The 21,635-nt window shown below is 41.7% G+C and overlaps 1 protein-coding gene across 3 annotated transcripts in view; it reads right to left on the minus strand.

Annotated features, from left to right (window-relative positions):
- Positions 1-1,308: 1,308 nt before the first annotated feature.
- The window catches only part of ttc7a (tetratricopeptide repeat domain 7A), a 53,740-nt gene continuing 33,413 nt past the window's right edge, over positions 1,309-21,635 (minus strand). Inside the window, exons 17-21 of one of the 3 annotated variants that reach the window (XR_011691452.1) lie at positions 20,880-20,992; positions 20,107-20,241; positions 16,522-16,724; positions 2,555-3,052; positions 1,309-2,444 (exon numbers count right to left, since the gene is read on the minus strand). Coding sequence is in view for 2 of the 3 variants with exons in the window: in XM_071481255.1 (XP_071337356.1) it covers positions 2,834-3,052; positions 16,522-16,724; positions 20,107-20,241; positions 20,880-20,992 (670 nt within the window). In the remaining variant the exon portion in view is untranslated. Of the gene's footprint in view, positions 3,053-16,521; positions 16,725-20,106; positions 20,242-20,879; positions 20,993-21,635 lie in introns of all 3 variants that reach the window. The other 2 variants (XM_071481255.1, XM_071481256.1) reach the window with 2 other exon arrangements.

Here is a 21,635-nt window from a genome sequence, read left to right on the forward strand (position 1 = left end):
TAAATGTATAGTACAATGTACGTGGATCCACCCTCCAATCACACATACAGACACTCTTGTTATCCATACCTGGGTGCTCTGACATCACAATGACGCAGTCACACCTACATACTAAGATCTAATGCACTCTGCTTATTGATCCCTGGTATATGAACTGTATATATATATATATATATATATATATATGTGTGTGTGTGTGTTGTTGTTGTTGTTTTTGTTTGAGTCTGTGTATGTGTGTGTGTGGGTGGGGGGCTTCATCTGCCTGTTGTCGTTCTGAAAGGCCTTTCAGTCGGTCACTTCCTCCATCAATCTGTCTCCTTTCACCAGAGCTGTCAGGACCATGGCGTGTGTGTGTGTGTGTGAGTGTGTATATGAGCATGTGTACTGTATAATACAATGCGTTCATGTGCCTCCGATTGTCAGTGTGTGCGTGAGTGTATTTCTGCATGTGAGCGCACCATGTAATATTTCACTCCTTACCCACAGGGATTAGACCATTCATCTCCCGAAGCCCCTGTGTAGGTGTCACACACAGCGCTAATGAGGAGAGGATGGAACAAGGGAGAGCCACTGAGCGAGGAGGGAAAAAGTAAAAATAGATTGTTCGGATGGCAGAAAAGAGGTGACAGTGATCGATAATTCCTCTGCGAAAATCAAAGTATTGATAGATGAGATTTTCATGCCAGGAGCGTTGGGAACGTGGGTGATAGTGGAGGTTTCAAATAAGACAGAGAGGCCAGGGATTAGTGTTTGTAGCCCTGCAGGGGGGTAAAAGGGCTAAGAAATTGTGGGTTTGCTCAGAGCAAAGACAGTGACTCTTCCCTTAACACAAATCAATTTACACCAGCCTGAGACATTGATTATAGCTGGCTCATACCTCACATGGTAACAGCAGACATCAAACAGACACTGTCAAGCCTGTAAAACCACACAACAGGGGCATTATCTGCCTCTCACTGTGTGTGTGTGTGTGTGTGTGTGTGTTGTTCAGCAGACCAGATATCTCTCTCCTTCCCCAGTTACTCAAACAAGGGGATGGCTGCTAGGCAACCAAGCCACATCACATCACATCAGGCAAGGCGGGAGAGAGCGAGAGACATAGAGAGATACAGGAAGAAGAGAGAGAGAGAGAGAGAGAAGAGGAGGAGGAGGAGGAGGAGGAGGGAGTTTGGAGGCAGAAAACTGTGCTGGCAGTATTACATAAGCCGGCAGCCCAGTCCCACTGCTCACATTAATGTGGGTAGGCACTCGGAAGTGATGTCCATTAGTCACAAGTGACAAGGCAGGTGAAGACGTGGCATCCAGCAGTGATTTTTAAAAGTCGTTGTTGTTTATAATGGAGAGCAGTACGAACAGATGAGTCCAAAAAAACAAAACACAAAAAACCACAAACACACACATTATTAGAGGATGAGTCGCCAACTGTACTGTGCAAACATAACAAACATAACAGGGACTGATAACACCCCGGAGCGATGGTTTTAAACAAACACACATGCATGAAGATACATTACGTAAAGACATAGTGTGTGAAAACACACATAGACACACACATACATCATAATGACACAGAATGACAATATGTTATTCCTTAGAAAATGAATGAATATGAATATTGAAGATGAGGGTGAGGAATGCTTGCATACATGTGCGTGTATACATGTGTGTGTGTGTGTTTGTGTGTGTACATAAAAGCTGTGTCAATCAACGTGATCATCAAAATACATCAAAGGCTAAAATAAAGCTGAAGTGGAGCTGCTGTTGTGACTGGCTGCCTTTACATAATCTATGTATCTGCATTTCCACATACAACACAGCAACATACATTCTATCTCAAGACGTAACCAGCACATCTCTGCCATGTATGAACCATTAAAGTGACACCCAGTGATTGTGATTATTACAAATATTACTCATCATTTGTCAAGAATTGTGAAGGAAAAACTGAAACATGATTTTTTCTATACATCCCTCTGGTCTCTGAAAAAACTGTTTTCATGTTAGTTTTCAACACTTGCCTTTTTTCATTCAATATAGCTTATTAAGAACTGATGCTAGGAATGTACAGATACAGTATTTTTGGGAAAATTAGAGGGTGACAATGAAAGTCACAACTCAGTTTCTGAGAACATTATCAGTCAAAGTGAAAAATAATTTGTCACATGTTGTGTTATTTAAAATATTCTTGTTAGAGGAATACTACAAATATTTTAATGAATATTTATTTACTTTCTTGCCAATAGTTAGATGAGAAAATTGATACTATTCTCATTTCTGTTTGTTACATATGAAACTACATACAGGAGGATGTTAGTACGGTGGCCCAGAGAGCTCAACACACTGCAGCTTAAGAAAACATGCAAATAGACAAAACACAAACAAATACAGACACATGCTGCAAGTAGCAGAGACGACAATGGAACGGACACAAAAAAGTGATGAACCTGGCTGGGATGCATTTGAAGTTCAATGCAGTCACAAAGCACTGAATAACAAGTGCGTCCCAGCCGGGTTCAACACTTGTGTTTTCTTATGTTGCAGTGTTGCAGTTAGCCTGGCGGTGTCCAAAGATGATAAAATCTCTTAACTTCTTTGACACATATCTTGTTTAATTTGTACAAAAACTGCAGTTCTGTAGCTTCATGTTTAACGGACAGATATCACAAAGGTATCAATCTTCTCATCTTATTTTGGCAACAAAGCAAACAAGGACTATTCATATAAGGGACATTTTCCTGCTTCTGCTTTTTTTCTATCTGCATCAGTGTATAATCATCCAGCCTGAGACAAATTCCATAATCTTAACCCAAACCTCCACCCCAGCCCAGGCCCCTCAGAGCTCCCTGGGGATGATGGTGAAGGGACGGATGGGGCAGGAAGCTTCGAGCTCCAGGGCCGTCAAGAAGCAGTCTGGGGCCTGGCTGGAGCTCCGAGACTGCAGGGCCTCGCCCAGGCCGCTCCACGCTTCATGGGAGGTGCTGTGGACCTGAACTGCATCACGCAGGACTTTCTCCCCCAGGTGGACACGTCCGCTTTTCACCAGCAAACGACCCTTGATGGACAGATGGATAGAGAGATAAAAAATAAAAGAAACCTAGTTCAGTTGAAATATATGTATTTAATGTCATTAAAGCATGTTCAATTTCAGACATGTCCCACCCATGGCAGAAAATATCAATACTTCTATTCATCCCCTGGAACCCTTTTAAAACTCTAATACACATAGAGTAACTCTTAAGTACACAGCGGTTGAGATTTAGTAGTTTATATATTTTGGGAATAAAAAGTAATTAAACAGACAGTGGTTTAAACTGAACAAAGTGTTATTTCATTGCTGAATTTGTTGAGTTAAAACTGAATTAACTTCACTTGTGAGGTAAGTTACAGGATAAAAGTTGACCTATGGCATGCTCTAATTTTCAGAGTACACAATGGCCATTTCACATTAAACCCGAGAACGTTGCCTCTAATGTTTTTTATCCTAAATATCTACCATTAAAACATTTTTTCATAGCAAGCAGATGGTGGCTTTTTACAAAAAAAAAAAATCCAAATCTTGGATTATAATGCCTGCTGTCCTGCGGACTAGTTTAGTACAAAAAAAACAGCAACAGCAACCAACTGTACTACACTTGACTAGAGTCATATTCAACTGGGATTGTACAACTGAAGGGAGAAAATCCACAAATCATGAGATTAGGGGTAGCCTTCTGCAGAAATCTGATGCATTATGTTAGGAGCTGGGCGCACACACACACACAACCACACACACACACACACATTAGAGTGATGACTAAAGAGATGCTTGTTTAACCTGCCTAGAGGAGAGACTGCAGGTTAAAAGGATCATTTAAGTACCAAACATATTATGTACACTTTACATCACGACGGATGATTTAACAAAGATCACTTTTTAGATTGGTAAAATATATATATTTTTTAATGTCTCTGGTTTTACTGGTTTCAGTTAATGTAATGAAAACACAGAATGACAATCAATACCAAATCTTCTACATCCAAACATGACATATTCTATATTCAGAAGGTGTAGAGACAAAAAATGAGACATTAGCAACTAGCTAGCCTACACTCTGGAGGTATTTACTTGTTAGCAGCTAGCTTAATGTTAGCTCTGGTGACTGCACACAGCGGTCCCATCCTCACAGTGAAGCCACCAGGTGGTTCCTGGCTTACCAGTGGGTAAGGTTCGCAAGCCAGGTAACTAAGAAGACACAACATGAAAATAAGACAAGCAGAGGGAACATTTCATCTCTACAGAGGAAGCTAAGGTCCAAACCTCCAGCCTATGTCGTGAAGTACTGGACCAGTTTGTCCCACCCCTAAACTGCAGTAAAAGTGTGTTCCTGGAGATGCTGTGATTTTAAATCATAATTCCTCATACTATTCATTACTGGAAAAAACTAATCCCATTACTTTTGCAAGTTACTAAGTGATGCATTACTGCCCAGGTCAAGCAAGCTTCAAAAATCTAGATTCAAAAATAATATTCTCCTAAATATTAAAATGAAGTGAACTCAGTGGCTCTATTGGAAGAAAGAAAAATGAATTTGAAATTATCTAAAAAACGGCGGTATGTACCTTTAATGAACATTTATTCCAAAATGTTATTTACAGTGACGTGCTGGGCGACTACTGCCCGGGGCTCTGCCAGGAAGAGTGGTGGGTATGCATGCAATCACCACACTCACTGATTTTATACGGTATCACTGTATATACTGTATATGTGTGTGCATGTGTGTGTGGCAGAAAAGGCTGAAGAAGGAAGGATTGAGAAGTATATAAGTAGCATTTCATGTAAACTGTGTGGCTGTTGAGGCTGATCTGGCAGGGTGTGTGTGCAAAGAGGAATACATGTGAGAAAGAGAGGGATATTACGGATGATATGTGTTGTCGCCATGTTAAAGGTCATGTAGAACTTTGTGTGTGTGTGTGCGTGTTCTGTCTCTTCGACGCTCAGCTCAGTCGGGGTGCAGTGTGTTTGAGAGCCCAGCGGAAAAGGGCGTCACGCAACTGACCAACAGCATGGAGTCAAATCTGTCTCACGCACAAACACACTGCACAGGCGCACACCCGCATGAAAGCTACAGTGTCACATGCAGACTCAAGGTGACAACAGGCAGCCACTCTTGCACAATATCATCCCCTCCCTTACTTTGGCTATCTGTTACACACACAAACACAACACAAACACACACACACACACACACACACACACACACTAAGCTGGCCTGAGGTCAGACAGACAAGTCTTGTTATGCAGCCTCTACTCACAAGCTCCAGATTAATTGGGCTGAAATTCACATAGCTGTCTAGGGGCTCTGATGCAACTTTCAATACAAGCACACACACACACACGCACACACACACACACACACACACACACACACACACACAGACTTTCTCTCTTCCTCTGTTCTCCCTTTCCTCTGCGCTGCTGTGTGGAAAACAGAGGAAGATCGAAACTCCTGGGTACAGAGAAAACCTGTCACAGGATGTACGCACGGGTTTACCAACTTGTGTGTGTGTGTGTGTGTGTGTGTGTGTGTGTGTGTGTGCAACTACATGAGTGTGTGTATGCATGCACAAGTGTGTATGGGAGTATGCTTGAGGTATATGATGTATTCCTTGCTGCTGGTTTGGCCACTAGCCTCCTCATCTTACTGCCTGTGCTCTCCCGTCTCCAGACTCACAGGGGTTACATTGTTCCAGTGTTTCTAGCATAAACAGAGTCGGCCTCTGGACTAAAACACACTAATACACACCCTTCCATCTGTGCAGCACGTCAGTTATGCTGGTAATCATGGAAAAGTTGATCCTTCTCGGTCAGCAGCTCAATCAAATGAACACTACTGTACACACTGTGGTCAAGCTGACAGAGAAGAACGCACTGCACGACACACGCACACTGGCCAATAGTACAGCAAGTAGAACATTTGAAGACAAAGTGAAATATTTTAGCAAATAAGTATTTTTCTATTTGTGAGTGAGATAAGAACAATGTTAATCTCACATCTGTCAGATGTACAGATGTGGTTAGCATAGCTTAGCAGCAAATAAAGAAAGCTACCAAACCTCAGAAGTTTTTTTAAAATACATAATTGTATTGTTTTTTTTTTATGTGAACAGAGATTTAAACATGACAATGTTTGACTTAGAGACTGTTCACAGTTTATCCATCCACCCAGTACAAGCTACTCCTGTGCAGTGTCTCAGGATATAAGTGGGTTGAGTGATCTCTGTAAACATGATGGTTTCAAACCTGACAACCTTAAGGCCCAGAGTCACATCAGTGTCTATAACTGCTGGGGCAAAGAAAATCAGTTCAGTTCATCTTTTGTGACCTTTGACCCACAAATTCACAACGTTGTCTTGTAGCAAACTGTTTTGACAATGCTGATCTTTGAAGGAACTGCTATAGCTCATTATCTGTGTGGCACCATTGCAGTGTAACCTGCTCCACAACTTCATTCCATGGCACAGATACTACGCAAACATATATTGTCCCCTTAGCTATCGAACTTGTTATCTGGCAGTTAACAAACAGGTAACAAGCTTGTTTTCTTCTTTAATCAAACTGAGTTGAATGAAATGTTGTTCATTCCTGTCAACAAAACGCCAGAGTGGAGTACACAGCCCAGCGCAGAGAAACAAACATGAGCCTGGGGAGCTATTGTGACTGAGTACCGCTAGTATGTCCCAGCTGGCTACCATGTTAGTGAGTCGGGTGCCAGCTACAGTAGTAACTTCACCAACCAGCCCTTTGAGTAGTGATTAAGTGACAGAGCTTCTACAACCATCTGTGTGTGAAACTGTTCTCCTAGATATAAAATGTCAGTGAGCGTTTAAAGGCTACGGTCAGTGTTTTATTTTCGTTTTGGTCTTTATGCCAAGCGAGGCTTCATCCTGAGTCCTGCTCAGTATCTAACACTCAGTCATGGGACTGAAATCAATGTTCTTGACTCAATATCGAAAACAAAGCAAGTGCGTAACACAAAAAATGCTGAACTATTCCTTTAAGTTGGAGAAAAAAGAAAAAATGATTCAGTGAAAGATAAGTAAAGATTTTCAATCAGTATGACAACAGAAAATGAGACATGGTCATCTGCTAATCACAGGGTTGGTGGTCCAATCCCCAGCTCCCCCTGTCCACATGCCAAACTGCCTCTGATGATCCAGCCATGGCAGCTCACTGTCAGCGGTGTGCGAGTATGAATGGGTGCATGAGGCAAATTGTTAAGTGCAGAGGATAAAAGTGCTATATAAATGCAGCCATGCAAAAAAATGAAAGAGGGGGCAGGAGAGTGAACAGATAAAAAAAGGAAGTGAGTGAACAAACGTGTGTTCAAGAACATTGAGATTTCTGCCGAGCGTTTCTGGCATTACACTGATAAAACTGGTATCTATTGGTTTCGCTTTAATTACTCCCAGCCATCTGTCTCCAGTTTTACCTCAGTTGATCCCATCAAACTTGGCAGCATAGGTTTGTTTCTTGTCGTGCCATTAAAGCACAACTGAACTGAGCTGAGCCAAACCGAGCAAGTGGGCAGTAGTGTTTTCATCCATCTTTCAAGCAAAATTTAAGCAAACTTTTGAAATGCTGCAACAATAAACAGCATTTAATTAAGCATATTTCAATAAGCTAGATTGAAGGGAATGAAAAAAGCTTCCTGGATGTAACAAACAAACACACCCAACAGAGATTTGATTATGGAATTGATTAGCATTGGGGAAATTAGTTTTTGTTCTTTGGCGTCAGTTAATGTAATTCATATTTCATACTGTGCAGAGACAGAAAGAGTACTTTGTAATATTCTAACATACCAACTAAAGCTAAGCAGCAACCACAGAGATTTATTTATGGGAATAATATTTATTGGATAACTTCTTCATTATCTAAAAACTTTCTCTGCCTTAAGATAACATTTCATTACAAGTTTACGTAGCTGAACTAACCAGATAAGACTGATGGTAAACTAGTTACACACTTACAGTTATATATACTATATATTTCAGTTTTTATTTTTAATACATACGCAGAAAGTTCATAAACTTTTTTTTACTTACTTTAGTGGCAACTTTATCTATTTACAATTGAATCTACAGTGCAATAAAGTGTGTAAAAAGTGACAGGTGCTGAATACTTTTTAAAGCAACTATGCACATGACAAACACAAAATCAGTCAGTCACAAAATATTCATATGGATCAGTTCCCAGAAAGAAAAAGCACAGGAATTAACGTCTTCTAGACAGTGTAGAAACAGCTGAACTCTAAATTTAGACTTGCAATCTGCTGTTGTCAGCCATGCTGCCTACATAGCTGAAGAGCTGTGCCTGACCAGGCAAACTGTAGAATAAGGATAAGGTAATAAATAGTTTGGTTTTGGTAAAAGGTTAGAAATTGTCATGTTAGAGTTTTGGTGTAGAAGTGGTTAAGTGGGTGCAGGGCATGGTTTAGGTCAATAAGTTCCATAATAATGCAATGTGGCAGCCAGAGGGCTTGTTATGACACTCAATAACCATCTGTTGAACCCCTGGAGGCTAACATCTACTACACACATACATACAGTGTAACCTAGTGGCCCAATGCCCTGCCATTGAACCAGGGAGAGATCCTTCACCTGAACTCTTAATCCTGTCAGTGGTTAAGTCTGGACAGACAGGGAGAGGTGAGGTGAGCCAAGGCTGCTATATTTACCTTAGTCATGTTGGCTTGAACTTTCCTTAGGTATTAACCCTTTCATCTACAGTCTCCCTCTATACTCTCATGTGTGCCTGTATATAAAGCTACAGCCTGCAGATCATTAGCTTAGCTTCGTATTAAGACTGGAAACAGGGGGAAAAGAGTAGTCCAGTAACAGTTGGTGTTAGTGGGTATATTGAGCCAGTTTTATGATTAGCTTAAATCTTCCCATCCTGCACACTCCTCCAAAATCATCATCTTATTCAGTATCATATATATGTATATATTCTGTTTTAGCTTGTTCCAACTCTTCACTGAAGCGTTATGATGTTGACACCAAGTGAAATATTTAAACCCAAGACTCCATGTTTTGTGCATTTACATACATTGCGTAAAAAATTTAGCCAGACATACTTGGTATCTTTGGATATTTTCCACTAAAATTCAAAATAAAGGTCTCTGCGTTGGAACAATGTGTAATGACTGACCCACTGCCCCCTACATGGCATGTTGGCATGGAAAATAGTATGTATATGAATGTGTATCTTTACCTGTAGTGTGCGTTTGAAAAAAGAAATAGGATACTTAATGCATCTAGATTCGATTCTTGCATCCCCCTTCTCTACAGATTAGAGCAGATACATGAATATAGAACAGTATAAAAGTCAGCATGACACACAAGCACGCACACACTTGCAAAAACACACATGGGAAGATAGCAACAGGAAAGGCAAACAGAAAGAGAAGGGATGACAGAGGGGAGTGATCCACAGGGGGAAGGAAAAGGAAGAAAGCGAGGAAGAGAGGGAGTGTGAGCGAGTGAGAAAGAGCTAAAATGGGAACAATGAATAGAGAGAGAGATGGAGAGAAAAAGAGAGGCGTCAAAGAAAAAGGAAAAAATAAGTGAGCCCAGATGAGCCATACATAGCAACGGAGGCACCAGCCAACTCCCAATCGTCTCTCTGTTTGCAACCCTGATTTTTTTCTTCCTCTCTCTCCGACTTTCTCTCTCTCTCTCTCATACACACACTCTCCTTCTCTCTCTATCTCTCTCTCTCTCTGGTTATCAGAGGTCTTGCTCAATAGAATATATTTCCCTGGTTGCTAGGCAATCCCATAAAGCGGCGAGAACGAGCAAAGTGTTATAAATAATGCATTTGCATTATCTAATCAGCTGACAACCACCCCCATCCACACAGAAAGGAGAGGAGAGAGTGAGAGGGAGAGAGAGGGAGAGAGAGAGAGGAAGAGAGAGATGGGGGGCATTTGATAATTGGAACGCAATTAATTCAATGAGCACAAGTCCTCGTCCTTGAGAGTATGCATGCATATGTGAAGCTGTGTATGAATATGCTTCTGTTGGAGAGGGGGGAAAAGTAAAGTGTGTGTGTTAAGGTTGTGTGTGTGTGTGTGTGTGAGTCTCAGTGTATGTGTGTGGGTGTGTGTGTGGCTGACTCACAGCAGGCTCCACTACAGAACAGGAGGGCTGAGATGTGGAGGATGTTGGGAGTGGGTCAGATTCATTTCATACCATCGCTGGAAGCTAGGCTGGGCTGTGTTTCAGGATCAGCTACCCATCAGAACAGACACACATGCACCACATGCCACACATACACACACACACACATGTCAAACCAAATGCTCACTATGATGACGTTAACAGGCAGACAAATGTGTAAATGCTGACATGGCTGATACCGTGATAGACAAACAGAAAAGATGCTTAGATTTAACCTGTGGACCACAACAACCAAGACATTAAAACAGAAATCTACAGCTAATCATTCGCACACACAAACTTACACACACACAGCATACCATAACCCTATACTGGTTTCCCTCGCTAACACACCCTCATTCATCCAAAAATACTCTGAAACCAGCAGCTGACCAGAGCTGTGAGTCACTGTCTGATTACTGCATTTCTCTCTCTCTCTCTCACACACACACACACACACACACACACACTCACACACACACATACACACACACACAACCAGAAAACAGACACAGATGATGTTAACATGTAGAAGTGGACTGAGTAAAATGGCGAGTGGTGACTGAGGGAAGATGGTGGTGGTGTGTTATTAGGAACTACACCACAGGGGCTGTGGAGCTTCTGCATGGCTCCCAGTTATGGGTTTCCCTTACTACACATTTCCCCTTTCCATCGACTGTGGCTACTGTGGAGAAAATTACGACTGCACTCCAGACTTAACCTGACACACCAGATGGTTTGTAACACAGAGCCATCTGGGTGGGCTTTGTCAAAACTGATTGGAAAAGGGAAGGTGCTTTCAAAAACTACTTGGCAGGTGATTGGATGAACCATCTGACTATTACCGTCCATCACAGGCTAACTTTAACCAATCAGATTCTCCAGCCCTCCCATTTTTTCACAACCATTGGAGACAGTCATGAGAAGAGGGAATAACATCGTTACCATCAAGAAAAGCTAACAAACTGTAGGTTCTGTAGGTTCTTGCTGTCATCACACTAAAGACGCGCCCATAGTTGGCAATAGTTCCTTCTTCACAGGACTTGGTCTGAACCACTGTGGTTGTTCGACCACAAGTGAATAACTTGAAGCCTGGCAGGATGGATTCTCACTTGCTAGAAATTCATCTGCCTAACAAAGTTACTCCAGACTGTTTGGCTTAGGTGAAGATATGTAATTCTGTCTTAAACCTTGAAAAAGTTCTTTTGCTTCATTGCGTTTTCTGCTTTTACAAAAGAAAATGTATCCGTCAATGTGAAATCCCTCTTAAATCGACAAATGGACAAGAAATCGGGCTATGAAGGCTAGAGCAAAGAAGGAGCGAAGCAAGAAGCAGCAGGAGCTAAGATTAGCTTAGCATAAAGACTGGAGCTTGAGGAAAGCAGCTAGCCAAGTCATCTCCAAAGTTCAAAAATTGACCTTTCTTAAACTCATTGGAGCGTACAAATGTAAGAACCACAGTTTGTGGCTTTAGAGGGAGATCCATGGTCTGACTGTTTCTTCAATAATAATTTTTATGTTTTTGTTTGCCTATGAGGGAGCCAGGCTGACTGTTTTCCCCTGCTTCCACACTTTATGGTAGGCTATTCAATTTAACGTGGGTTTGTATGAGCTAGTTATTCAAAAGACACAAATACCGACAAGAAAGCTGAGCAATGTGCTGCTGTGGACGGGGTCAGCAGCAAACGTGTTTTAGTCACGTAAAGACTGCCCACCAAAAAGAGCCAGTATCAGTTGAAGCAAATGCTTTATTTTGAATATTTTTATTACTTTATCTTGCCATCAACCAGCTTTTTCCTTCGGAACTACATTTTCTCAGTTGTTGAACTATGCACCAATAGCACACACCATATTATGCTGCAGATCAGCTGTTTGAGTCAGAAGGAGGTAACCTTATTCCTTTTGAGGGTTTCTGAAAGCTTTGTGAGGTCATAGTGACCTTGACCGTTGACTTTTGCCCACCAGAATCTAATCAGTTCATTTTTGACTCCAAGGGAACATCTGTGCCAAATGTGAAGGGATTCCTTTGAGGCATTACTGAGATATCGCATTCACAAAAATGGGAAGTACAAAGACATAAAGGCTCCAGCCACAGCTGTCGCTCCCATGGAGGAATAAAAATGGCACTTGCTATATGCTGTTGTTGTTTCATGGACAGGCAGCTACCTATATTGATTATTGGAGCTATATGTAATGGATTAACAATAGCCTTTGTTAATAAAGAGTTTCTATAATAGGGAATTTCTAAAAGATAAACCTTAAATGTCTGCGTAATTTAAAAAATGGGGAAAATATGACACTGTAATCAAATACTAAAATAACTTGCATTCAGGTTCCTGTGAAAATGTCATGTTTGGCTGAAGAAGTTATTTTGGCCAAGTGATTAAAATGCATACAAGAAAGATCTATGTCCCCACATTGATTCTGCAGACCTTTATACATTCTCTATATTTCTATATCAACACTGTAGGCTGTCAATTAAAGGCAAACTGCACAAATAATATGAATAATATTTTGGTTTTTAGAGACATTTTACATATGATGATATGGCACGTTCATAAAAAATCTTCCACAATGAAAACTGAAAATGAGAAAAATTTTCTTTTGAAGCCACAATAGGAGCACATCTTTTTTTCCCTGTACCCCTCATGACTAAAAAAAGCTGTAAAAGATCTTAAGGACATTCAAGGAAAGTACAGTATGTACTTTTGCAGAATAATTGCTCAAGTGTAAGAATATCAACCAAAAATATCATCAGAGCTCCCCTTAAGGCAGAGCAGAATAAATGGGCCACCGGCACACAAAGTGTCCACAGCAGATACAGTATAAAAATAAATGCATGAAGCCAGAGCCACTGAGTAGCAGCAACTGTAGGTTGTATTCTGGAAGGCTGATGCAAGCCAGAAATATGGGCAGTGCTCCAAATAAAATGTCCCACACACTGTCCCACTTAGGCTCCATCGCAATGCAAGGATCCCACTATTTACCACACTGCTCCATTTGCATGTATATATCATATATATAATACACAACATACAAAATTTTATATCGCAGCATTTTGTGATGTTAGCATTTGTATTTGGGTTATATTAGTCCCTACTACAACATGTAGTAAGGACATGTACCTTTTAGTCCAAACCCAGGCAGTTGCTTCAGAAAGGATTCAGACCTATTCTATTCTTTTTTTAAAGTTGTAGATTAAATTTTAGAAAAAAATGCGAGCTCAGTCTACACTGAATAACCCACAATGACAATGTGAAAATATGTGTGTAGAATTTTCGGGTGAAAAACTGAAATCTCTCACTTCCAAAATCATTTGCCCTTTAATTCAGTAGTTTGTCAAAGACCCAAAGAAGGCAGCAAGATTAGATTCTTCTTGGATAAGTCTCTACAAGCTTTGCACAACTGGATTTGAGCAGTTTATTCCATTGTTCCTGACAGATCCTCCCAGGCTCTGCCAGATTGGATGGGAAGTGTCTATGAACTGCCATCTACAGGTTTCTCTAGAAATGTTCTATGGTTTTGGATGGGCCACTAAAGGACAGTCAGAGACTTGTCTGTTGTGTTGGCTGTTTGGGTCACTACCGTAAACCGTCACCCCAGTGTCAGGCCTTGTGGACTCTGGAGCAGGTTTTCTTCAAGGACCTCTCTGTACTTGACAGCATTCAGCCTTCCCTCAATTCTCTAAGTCTCCTTGTCTAGGTGTAACCTTAGGGACAGTATTAACCAGGTATAATCTTTGTCTTATTAGACCTTTTTCCTCATGCTCTCAGAGTCCTTTATGCTGGGCAGATTTTGGGTCCTATTTGCTTCTCCTGTAAATCGCAGGGGCGTTCCCCACTCAAGGCTGGTCTAAACTGATTATCTGTCCAAATGATGCTGTAATGTGAGGGGTTTACAAACATAATTGTAATGTTACTGACTGAATCCGAGTCTCCCTGATATTGGATCCTGTAGTGTGAAGGGAACAGTGATGGAATATTGAGCAGAAACCTGCAACAGCCAATGAGAGTGAAAACACTGTGATAAGTGTAAAAATATTTTTGGTTCATTATGAAACTGTGAATGGGACAAATTCATCAGTTGAGTGGGCAGTCCTTCAGTCCTCACATGCGGCTCAAACCACCTCTGAATGTGGTCTGAGTGATCAGATATTAAATGCCTCCTCAGTGCATTCACACCTGTATTAAGAGCTCTCCATTTGTGATCAGATCACCCAAGATGTAAGTTAATGTCAGGTCTGAACAGGTCCTTTATTACAGTGACTGTTTGGTTCTTGGTCTCCTGCAAGGCCCTTCTTGTCCAGTTACTCAGTTTGGCTGAAGACCAGCTCTGGGGAGGTTTCAAACCTCTTCCGTTTTACAATTATTGAGGCCACTGTGCTCCTGGGAACACTTAAAGCTTTAGAAATGTTTTCTAACCTTGACCTGATCTATGCTTCACCACAACTTTATAGCAGAGATCTACAGAGAGTTTCCTGGACTTCATGTCATGGTTTTTGTACTGACATGCAGTGTGAATGCAAGTTCTAGACACATCTCAGAGAAAATAAAGGTTGCACCTGATCACAATCTGGAGTACCACAGCAAAGGGTCTGAATAGTTTTTGATTGATCAAAAATGGCAATTTTATCAATTCAAAAATAAATCTACAGTGTGCAAAAAGTGAAGGGTCTGAATACTTCCTGAAGCAACTGTATATACAGTTTACTCAAAAAAAAAAAAGAGCAAATACTACAAGAGCAATCTACATGTACGCCAAATCCATGGAGGAAGGCAGGCATACACAAACACAATCATGGCTTAACACATGCACATGTGCACACACACACACACACTGAGAACACTTCTGCCCTGTAAGAGACCCAGAGTAGGACACTGCCAGCTGGCTTTGTTTCAACTTTTCACCCCCTGGGATTGGTTCTCCCACAGGCCAAATATGGAAGAGACACGTACCTCTGTCTTCCCCAATGGGGCTTATACACACACACACACACACACACACACACACACACACACATACACACACACACACACACACACACACACACACACACACACACAGGGACACACACACACACACACACACACACAGGGACACACACACCCAGACTAAAGTGCACAATAGGAACAAAACCTATAGTCTTATGTGGTCACAAGGTGGCCAGTACTGAAGTCAAAGAGATATCAACCGGCACATCTGTGGTCACTGTGGAGACCACAGTCATTGTGTGCTTACATGTGTGCTGTGTGTGAGCAAGTGTCAGGTGGTGTGAGTCTTGGATTTGAAAAATATCCCTCTCTGGTCATTTCACCATGACAACAGAGAAAGTTCAAAGGTCAGAGCAATTGTGGTTAATCCAGTGGATCATCTGGAGGACAGACTGGGAGAGAGACTGAGAAAGGGAGTGAGTGGAAGTGGGCGAGAGAGGATCTTTATAGTGTGCAAGCGAGAGAGAGAGAGGATCTGCTCAGATGAAAGAAATGTGGGGGAGTAATCAGGCGAGAGAAAGCCAGTCTTTGAGCTGTGTTTGTCCTTTGCTGGTTATGGACCAAAGCTTGTTTCTATTTTCTGAAATTTGAAGTTTGCCCACAACAAATTAACACATCTCAGCATATGACTGAGCTATAATGTGATATTACTATAATGACCATAATCCTGACACTGACACAGTTCAGTGCTGCACATGGGGGAGGAAGAATAATGACATCACTGACATCACCGCCAGCTTGTGAGCTAATGTCAGCAGTTAATAGCAAACTAGGCTTGTAATTCCTGTTGAATTACACATGAAAAATGTAAATTTTATCAAATAACATGTTACACAATTACACAACAATAACACACATACACACACACACACACACACACACACACACACACACACACACACACTTATATATATATGTATATATGTATAGATATATTACACTGTATTGCTGCCTTCCACATAACAGTGGAAAGTCATGATTTTAACCTATTGAGATGCAATAAATAGGCCTGTAAAAATAAACATGTGTGTGGTGTGTTTGTATACATGTTAAGGAGAGCTTACAGAACTGAATTTTGTGTAATCTAATTTAGTGGATGTAAGAAAAACATTTGATTTGTGTGCATCTTTATGTGTGTCATGTGCAAGTTAGTGCATGACTGCATGTGAGTCTGACTTGACTCCGACGTTCTTATGTTAACCTAACCCTGACCCTAACCCATTTTAGGTCAATGGTAATTTAAAACCATAAATTGTATGAGACACTTAACAGAGAACAATGTCGTATGAATTCTTATTCAGCAGCCTCTAATGCTTTCACCGTCTCTCACCATGTGCACCAGTATGCGCTCTCCTGTGGGATGGATAGCCAGGGCCTCGTCGTACAGGCCTTTGGCTTCGTCCAATTGACCCCGGAGCTCGGCCAGGCGGCCCCGCTGCAGCAGCACTGAGTACGAGTTGGGGAAGAGTGAGCTGGCCTCGGTAAAGCAGAACTGGGCCTCCTTTAGCCGACCGTCGGCCATGAACAACTCCCCTGTGGGAGGAGATGGAGAGTGAGGAAGGGGGAGGAAAGGAGAGAAAGGTGAGAGGGAGGAGAGGATAGGACGTGGAAGGAAAATTAAATCAGAGAGATGAATAAAATGATACAGGAAAGAGAGAGGAAAACAGGATAATGGAGGAGAAAAGGAGAAAGAATGAAAAGAGGTGAAAGAGGACAGAGAGGACATGAATCAAAAGAGGAGAGGGTAGGGGAAGGAAAAGGAGGTAAGAAAAGGATGGATGGAGAAAAGAGGGATAATCAGGGACAGAGAATGGAGGAAAAAATATCATTAGTCTCCTCAGTAACAAGCGAAAGTGACAGAGATGACTTAACTGTGAGGTCAGCATCATACTCAAATGTAAACTGTGCAGCACTCAAACACAAACACAAAACACTACACTTAGATGGACACATATACACACACATACACAGACGCACACGAAGAAAGAGAGAGCGGGAGCAACGTAGTGCCTGGGAAGTCATGAAAATCTTGCCTAAATATGGCCATCTCATACTAAAGCTGGCTGCCTCCTCTCTGGCTGCTGCTGGGAAGATGAGGACAAACCCCAGACACACACACTTACACACACATACGCACACATAGACGCACACAGATAATTACGCCTACAAGCATTTCATTGTCCAATAAGCCCTCGGACACAGAGCTGACCGGAGGGCCCGCCCCTGAGGATGGAGCAGACCACTGTGTGGACAGGATGCTGGAGCAGGGAGCCGTCAATCATTCTCATGAGTCAGCGCTGGGTCAACACCCAGAGAAACCCTGAGAAAGAAACCCCTCAGCTCTAAACGCAGAAAGCCCTGCGTCTGTGTGTGTCTGTGTGTTACAGAGAGATAGAGCGAACTGTGCTGTGCAAATACACCGTGTGCGCCGTCTGCTCCTCAGCGCTGTGTGAACCCATGTGTGTGTTTGGTAGCGGATGTTTTGTTTGTTTACCTGTGTCTCATAGATGCACAGATGGGAAATACTTAGCGCACGCATGCTACCTCTGTCAGATGAAAAAGAGCCATTTCTCAGCCTCAGGCTTCCTTTTCATTGCTTCATTTCAGGGAAAACAGATTCAGTGAATGGTTATGTAAGGACTTTTCCTACTCGTTACCTGAGCTCTCTATTAACTATTAGATCAGTGCGTGCATGTATACAGTCCATTTATATGCTTGCAGGTGTGTGTGTATGTGTGGTTACATACAGCTAAGTGTATCCCTTTAAAAGAGTCCTCTGTGTGTGTGTGTTTTTTTCTGTGTGGTCAATGAGGATGTGAGATAGAGAGAGGAAGTGACCGATGTGAAGAGGAATGCTGGGAAGTGGGGGTGGGGGGGGGTAGGGTGGACTGGGGGTACAACTGGTTCAGCCTTGAGTGAGGGGACACACCCCTGGTCTCACACATACACACACACACACACAAACACAAACACAAACACACACACATAGTTTAGTGAGCATGTTCTATTTTGCCTGTTCTCAGCAGAGGAATAGTGGGGATCAAAGGTTGGACGTAGAAAATAACCTTCAAATTACACCAGGCCACAGGGGATGTGACCCCTCGGCCTCTCCACCCATCCCATCCTGTACTGTAACACACTGGTATTCTGGTTGCATCACTGCCTTCGCTCGGTCACTATATGGATTCCCATTCCCATGCCTCATCCACTCCAGCTGAGCGGATAGATGGAGTGTTGTTTGTGCGGAGCATCTCTGTCCTTCTCTCCCTTCAATTCCTGCTAATGCTCTGCTCTCCTGTGAACTTCCACATGCAGACTGAAGGCTGAAGGGGTGGAAGTAATAGCTGTATGCATCACTGCCATTCTGCCCTTAATAGAGCAGTGGCTGCATGTACACAGGTATACCCCGGGCTCCTACATAAGGTATGCAGTATTCAATGGGACTGAAATAGCTCTGACCACTAAATTGTTAACATTTTCCTTGTTTAGCCTTGTTTGTGAAGGCAGAGATAGTAGAAAATGGCTGCAGTAATCACACTAAATTATGTAGTTTAAACATGGTTGCAAATACATACAGTTGTTTTGTTGTATATCTATATCCCTTATGTTATATAACAAAGTTTTTCAAACTTTTATAAAGACCCCAACTGAATTTCTGTGACTACAGTGCTCACATTGTACATAAAGAGCATAAACAATGTCTGACACCCCACAGAGACTGAAGTAAACAGGTCAGTAAGCTGTGTAAGACAGTCAGGCTGCACAGCTTCATAGTAGCATCCATCCAATACTGCACACAGAAGATTTTTAATCAAAGGTTCCAATCAAATATTTAGATTTGTATTGATTTATTTGATCTGGATTAGTCTGATGAGGCCATGGTGGGTAAAGGTTTCCATTCCAACTGGGCCCTTAATTGTTGGGATACTTTAGTAGTAAGTATCTGCAGCCCAACAAATAATTCTTGAGGTACACCACATGTTCCCAAGATGAAGTCACAACTTTCCTGTTTAACAAACAGGAAGAGAAACAATCAACGACCACTTGACAGATGAGTGAGGTATAATCAGTAGAGTCAAAGACCATGTTAAAGACCAGTATGAACAAACTAAAATGCCTTTACAACGAATACAGACCTAAACTGTGGATTTAACTATTCTGTAAGTATTGTTTTTAATATTTATGGATGGCAGTCTGTCATTTGGGCAACTGGTCCGCCACTTTGATGGTGGACTGAAATATCTTAACAGCTACTGGATGAACTGTCATGAGATCCATGGTCCCTAGAGGAAAATACCTGCAAATACCTGCAAAACTAATGACACGTCCATCAGCCCCAGCTGTACTTTGTGCTTTGAGCTAGTTAGCAAATACTAGCATGCTAACACACTACACTAAGACGAAACCTGTTAAACATCCGCATGTTAACATTTTCAGTGTAAACAGCATTCAGCTCAAAGCAACAACATACAAAGTACAGCCTCACAGGGCAGCATACAGCATGGCTGTAGACTCTGGAAAAAAAACTTTAATTGTCTGAAATCAATGCTCGGTCCATTTTACACTTGCCAATTGGGTTATTATTCATACAGCTTAACAACATTGGGAAACCCAAATCAATGGAATCTGATTACTGTCAATTGTCAATTTCCAACAAAAATTTCCTCATAACTAACTTTTTTCAGCTCACAGTCAATAAATACATGGGCAGTTTCCCTGTTCTCTCAGTTCAACAACAAATGAACTCCCACGCAGCACACACTGTGATCACATGGTAACTGACTGACCCCGAAACCCAGCTGAGAATGAAAAGAAAGTCCCTATTGACAGAAGGAATTTCAAATCCAATTTCCCAAGCAATCCGAACCTCAAAGTTTGAAAACTTGTCTTATAGCGTCATGTATCATTGTCATACCAGCCTGTAGCCAAATGCGTTCCAGGGTGGTCCAGATGTAGGTGGGTCCTTGGCGACAGGGCGAGCTGATGTCTGATACCTCAGAAAGCGCAGCTTCCAGACGAGACACTGCAACTGATGAAGGGCTTAATGAGCCTGTGGGAAGGGAAGTGAAAGGACAAAAAGCTGTAGGTGTTGAAGTCTATTGCACCTTTTTAAGAAACAGTACAAAGCTAGATCCTGGTTTTAACACAATGAATAGTGAATTAAGTTACAGATACTGAATGGCAAACACATGGAAACAATATTTTTTCCCAAATAATTTGTAAAATTCATTTTGAAACCCTTTAATATGACATAGAGATCATTTGATCATTTGCCGCCAGAAAATAACACAATGACAGAATCGAGCTATGCTCAGGAAACCAAACATTCGTTCTGTGTTAATTTTCAGAACATCAATAGATTTCCTGTAACTGAGTGGCGAGTGTACAGACTCCTGATCCAACCAGAAACACAGATGTGGAGGTGAGTCAGATCATTGATATCTAAACAGCACGTCTGTTGCCCAAAGCTGGGTTGCAGACAGGCAAACATAGTTTTAATCCATAACAGGTCAAATGCTGAGGGATTTAAACTGACCTGCACACTCACCTTCCTCACTGGTATTTACCCAACACCAGAGAGGAAGAAAGATGTGTTTAACTTAAAATAATCAATTCAGCATGCTGCAATCCAAATATGTACAGTGACAGGCCCCCATTAGAAAGACTTAAACCAGAGAGAGAGCAGACCAGTGGAGGTGTCCTGGAAGTCAGGCAGGGTCAGGTGGATGGAGGGTTTCCTGCCTCCGGGGCTGACCTCTGTCCTCTCAGCCATCGGTATACTGCTGCTGTCATCTGTCTCACTGCAACACACATGCACACACCAATAAAGACATGTACAGTATAGCACAAACATATGTAAACAAACACACCCACTAATGCAAGCACAGATATACACAACATATACTCACCCTAGAATTATAAGCCTTTCTGAGGTATCCAACCTTTTCTTTGACAAGTTATTAATATTTTGTGTGTATAACTAGATATCTGGGAAGGAAACATCTCCTATTGTCCAAAATCCTGACTTTCCTGCAGGCAACAGCTCATCTGTGGGATTCACTTGGTGACTTATTCAAAGATAAGGCTCTACTGTATTTCCTGCAGGTACAGGATATGTTTATCTTTCTCAAGAACTTTTCTTTGGATATCTGCAAATGAGACATTTTATATCTTCTCAGGTCACCTCAATTTATCTTGGAGTGCCAAAAAAAAACCAACCATTCTATATCAATATTTTATTCACTTCCCGGTTCCTCTGACACACAAGTTGCCAAAAATTTCTCATGAATGGGAAGGAGATTCGGGTAATGAATATATTGAAGATGATTGGCAGGCTGCTATAGACTTGATCAGATCCACTTTTACATGAGGGAGGCTCAGTACAAGATTCTTCCCTGGCTGCACATTGTCCCTGTTAGCTTCCTTTTCTCCTCTTTCAAGTTT

Source organism: Trachinotus anak, unplaced genomic scaffold (genome assembly GCF_046630095.1).
Source record: "Trachinotus anak isolate AG129_WGS33_773 ecotype Australia unplaced genomic scaffold, CSIRO_AGI_Tana_v1 ptg000007l, whole genome shotgun sequence".
In the NCBI taxonomy this organism is placed as follows: domain Eukaryota; kingdom Metazoa; phylum Chordata; class Actinopteri; order Carangiformes; family Carangidae; genus Trachinotus; species Trachinotus anak.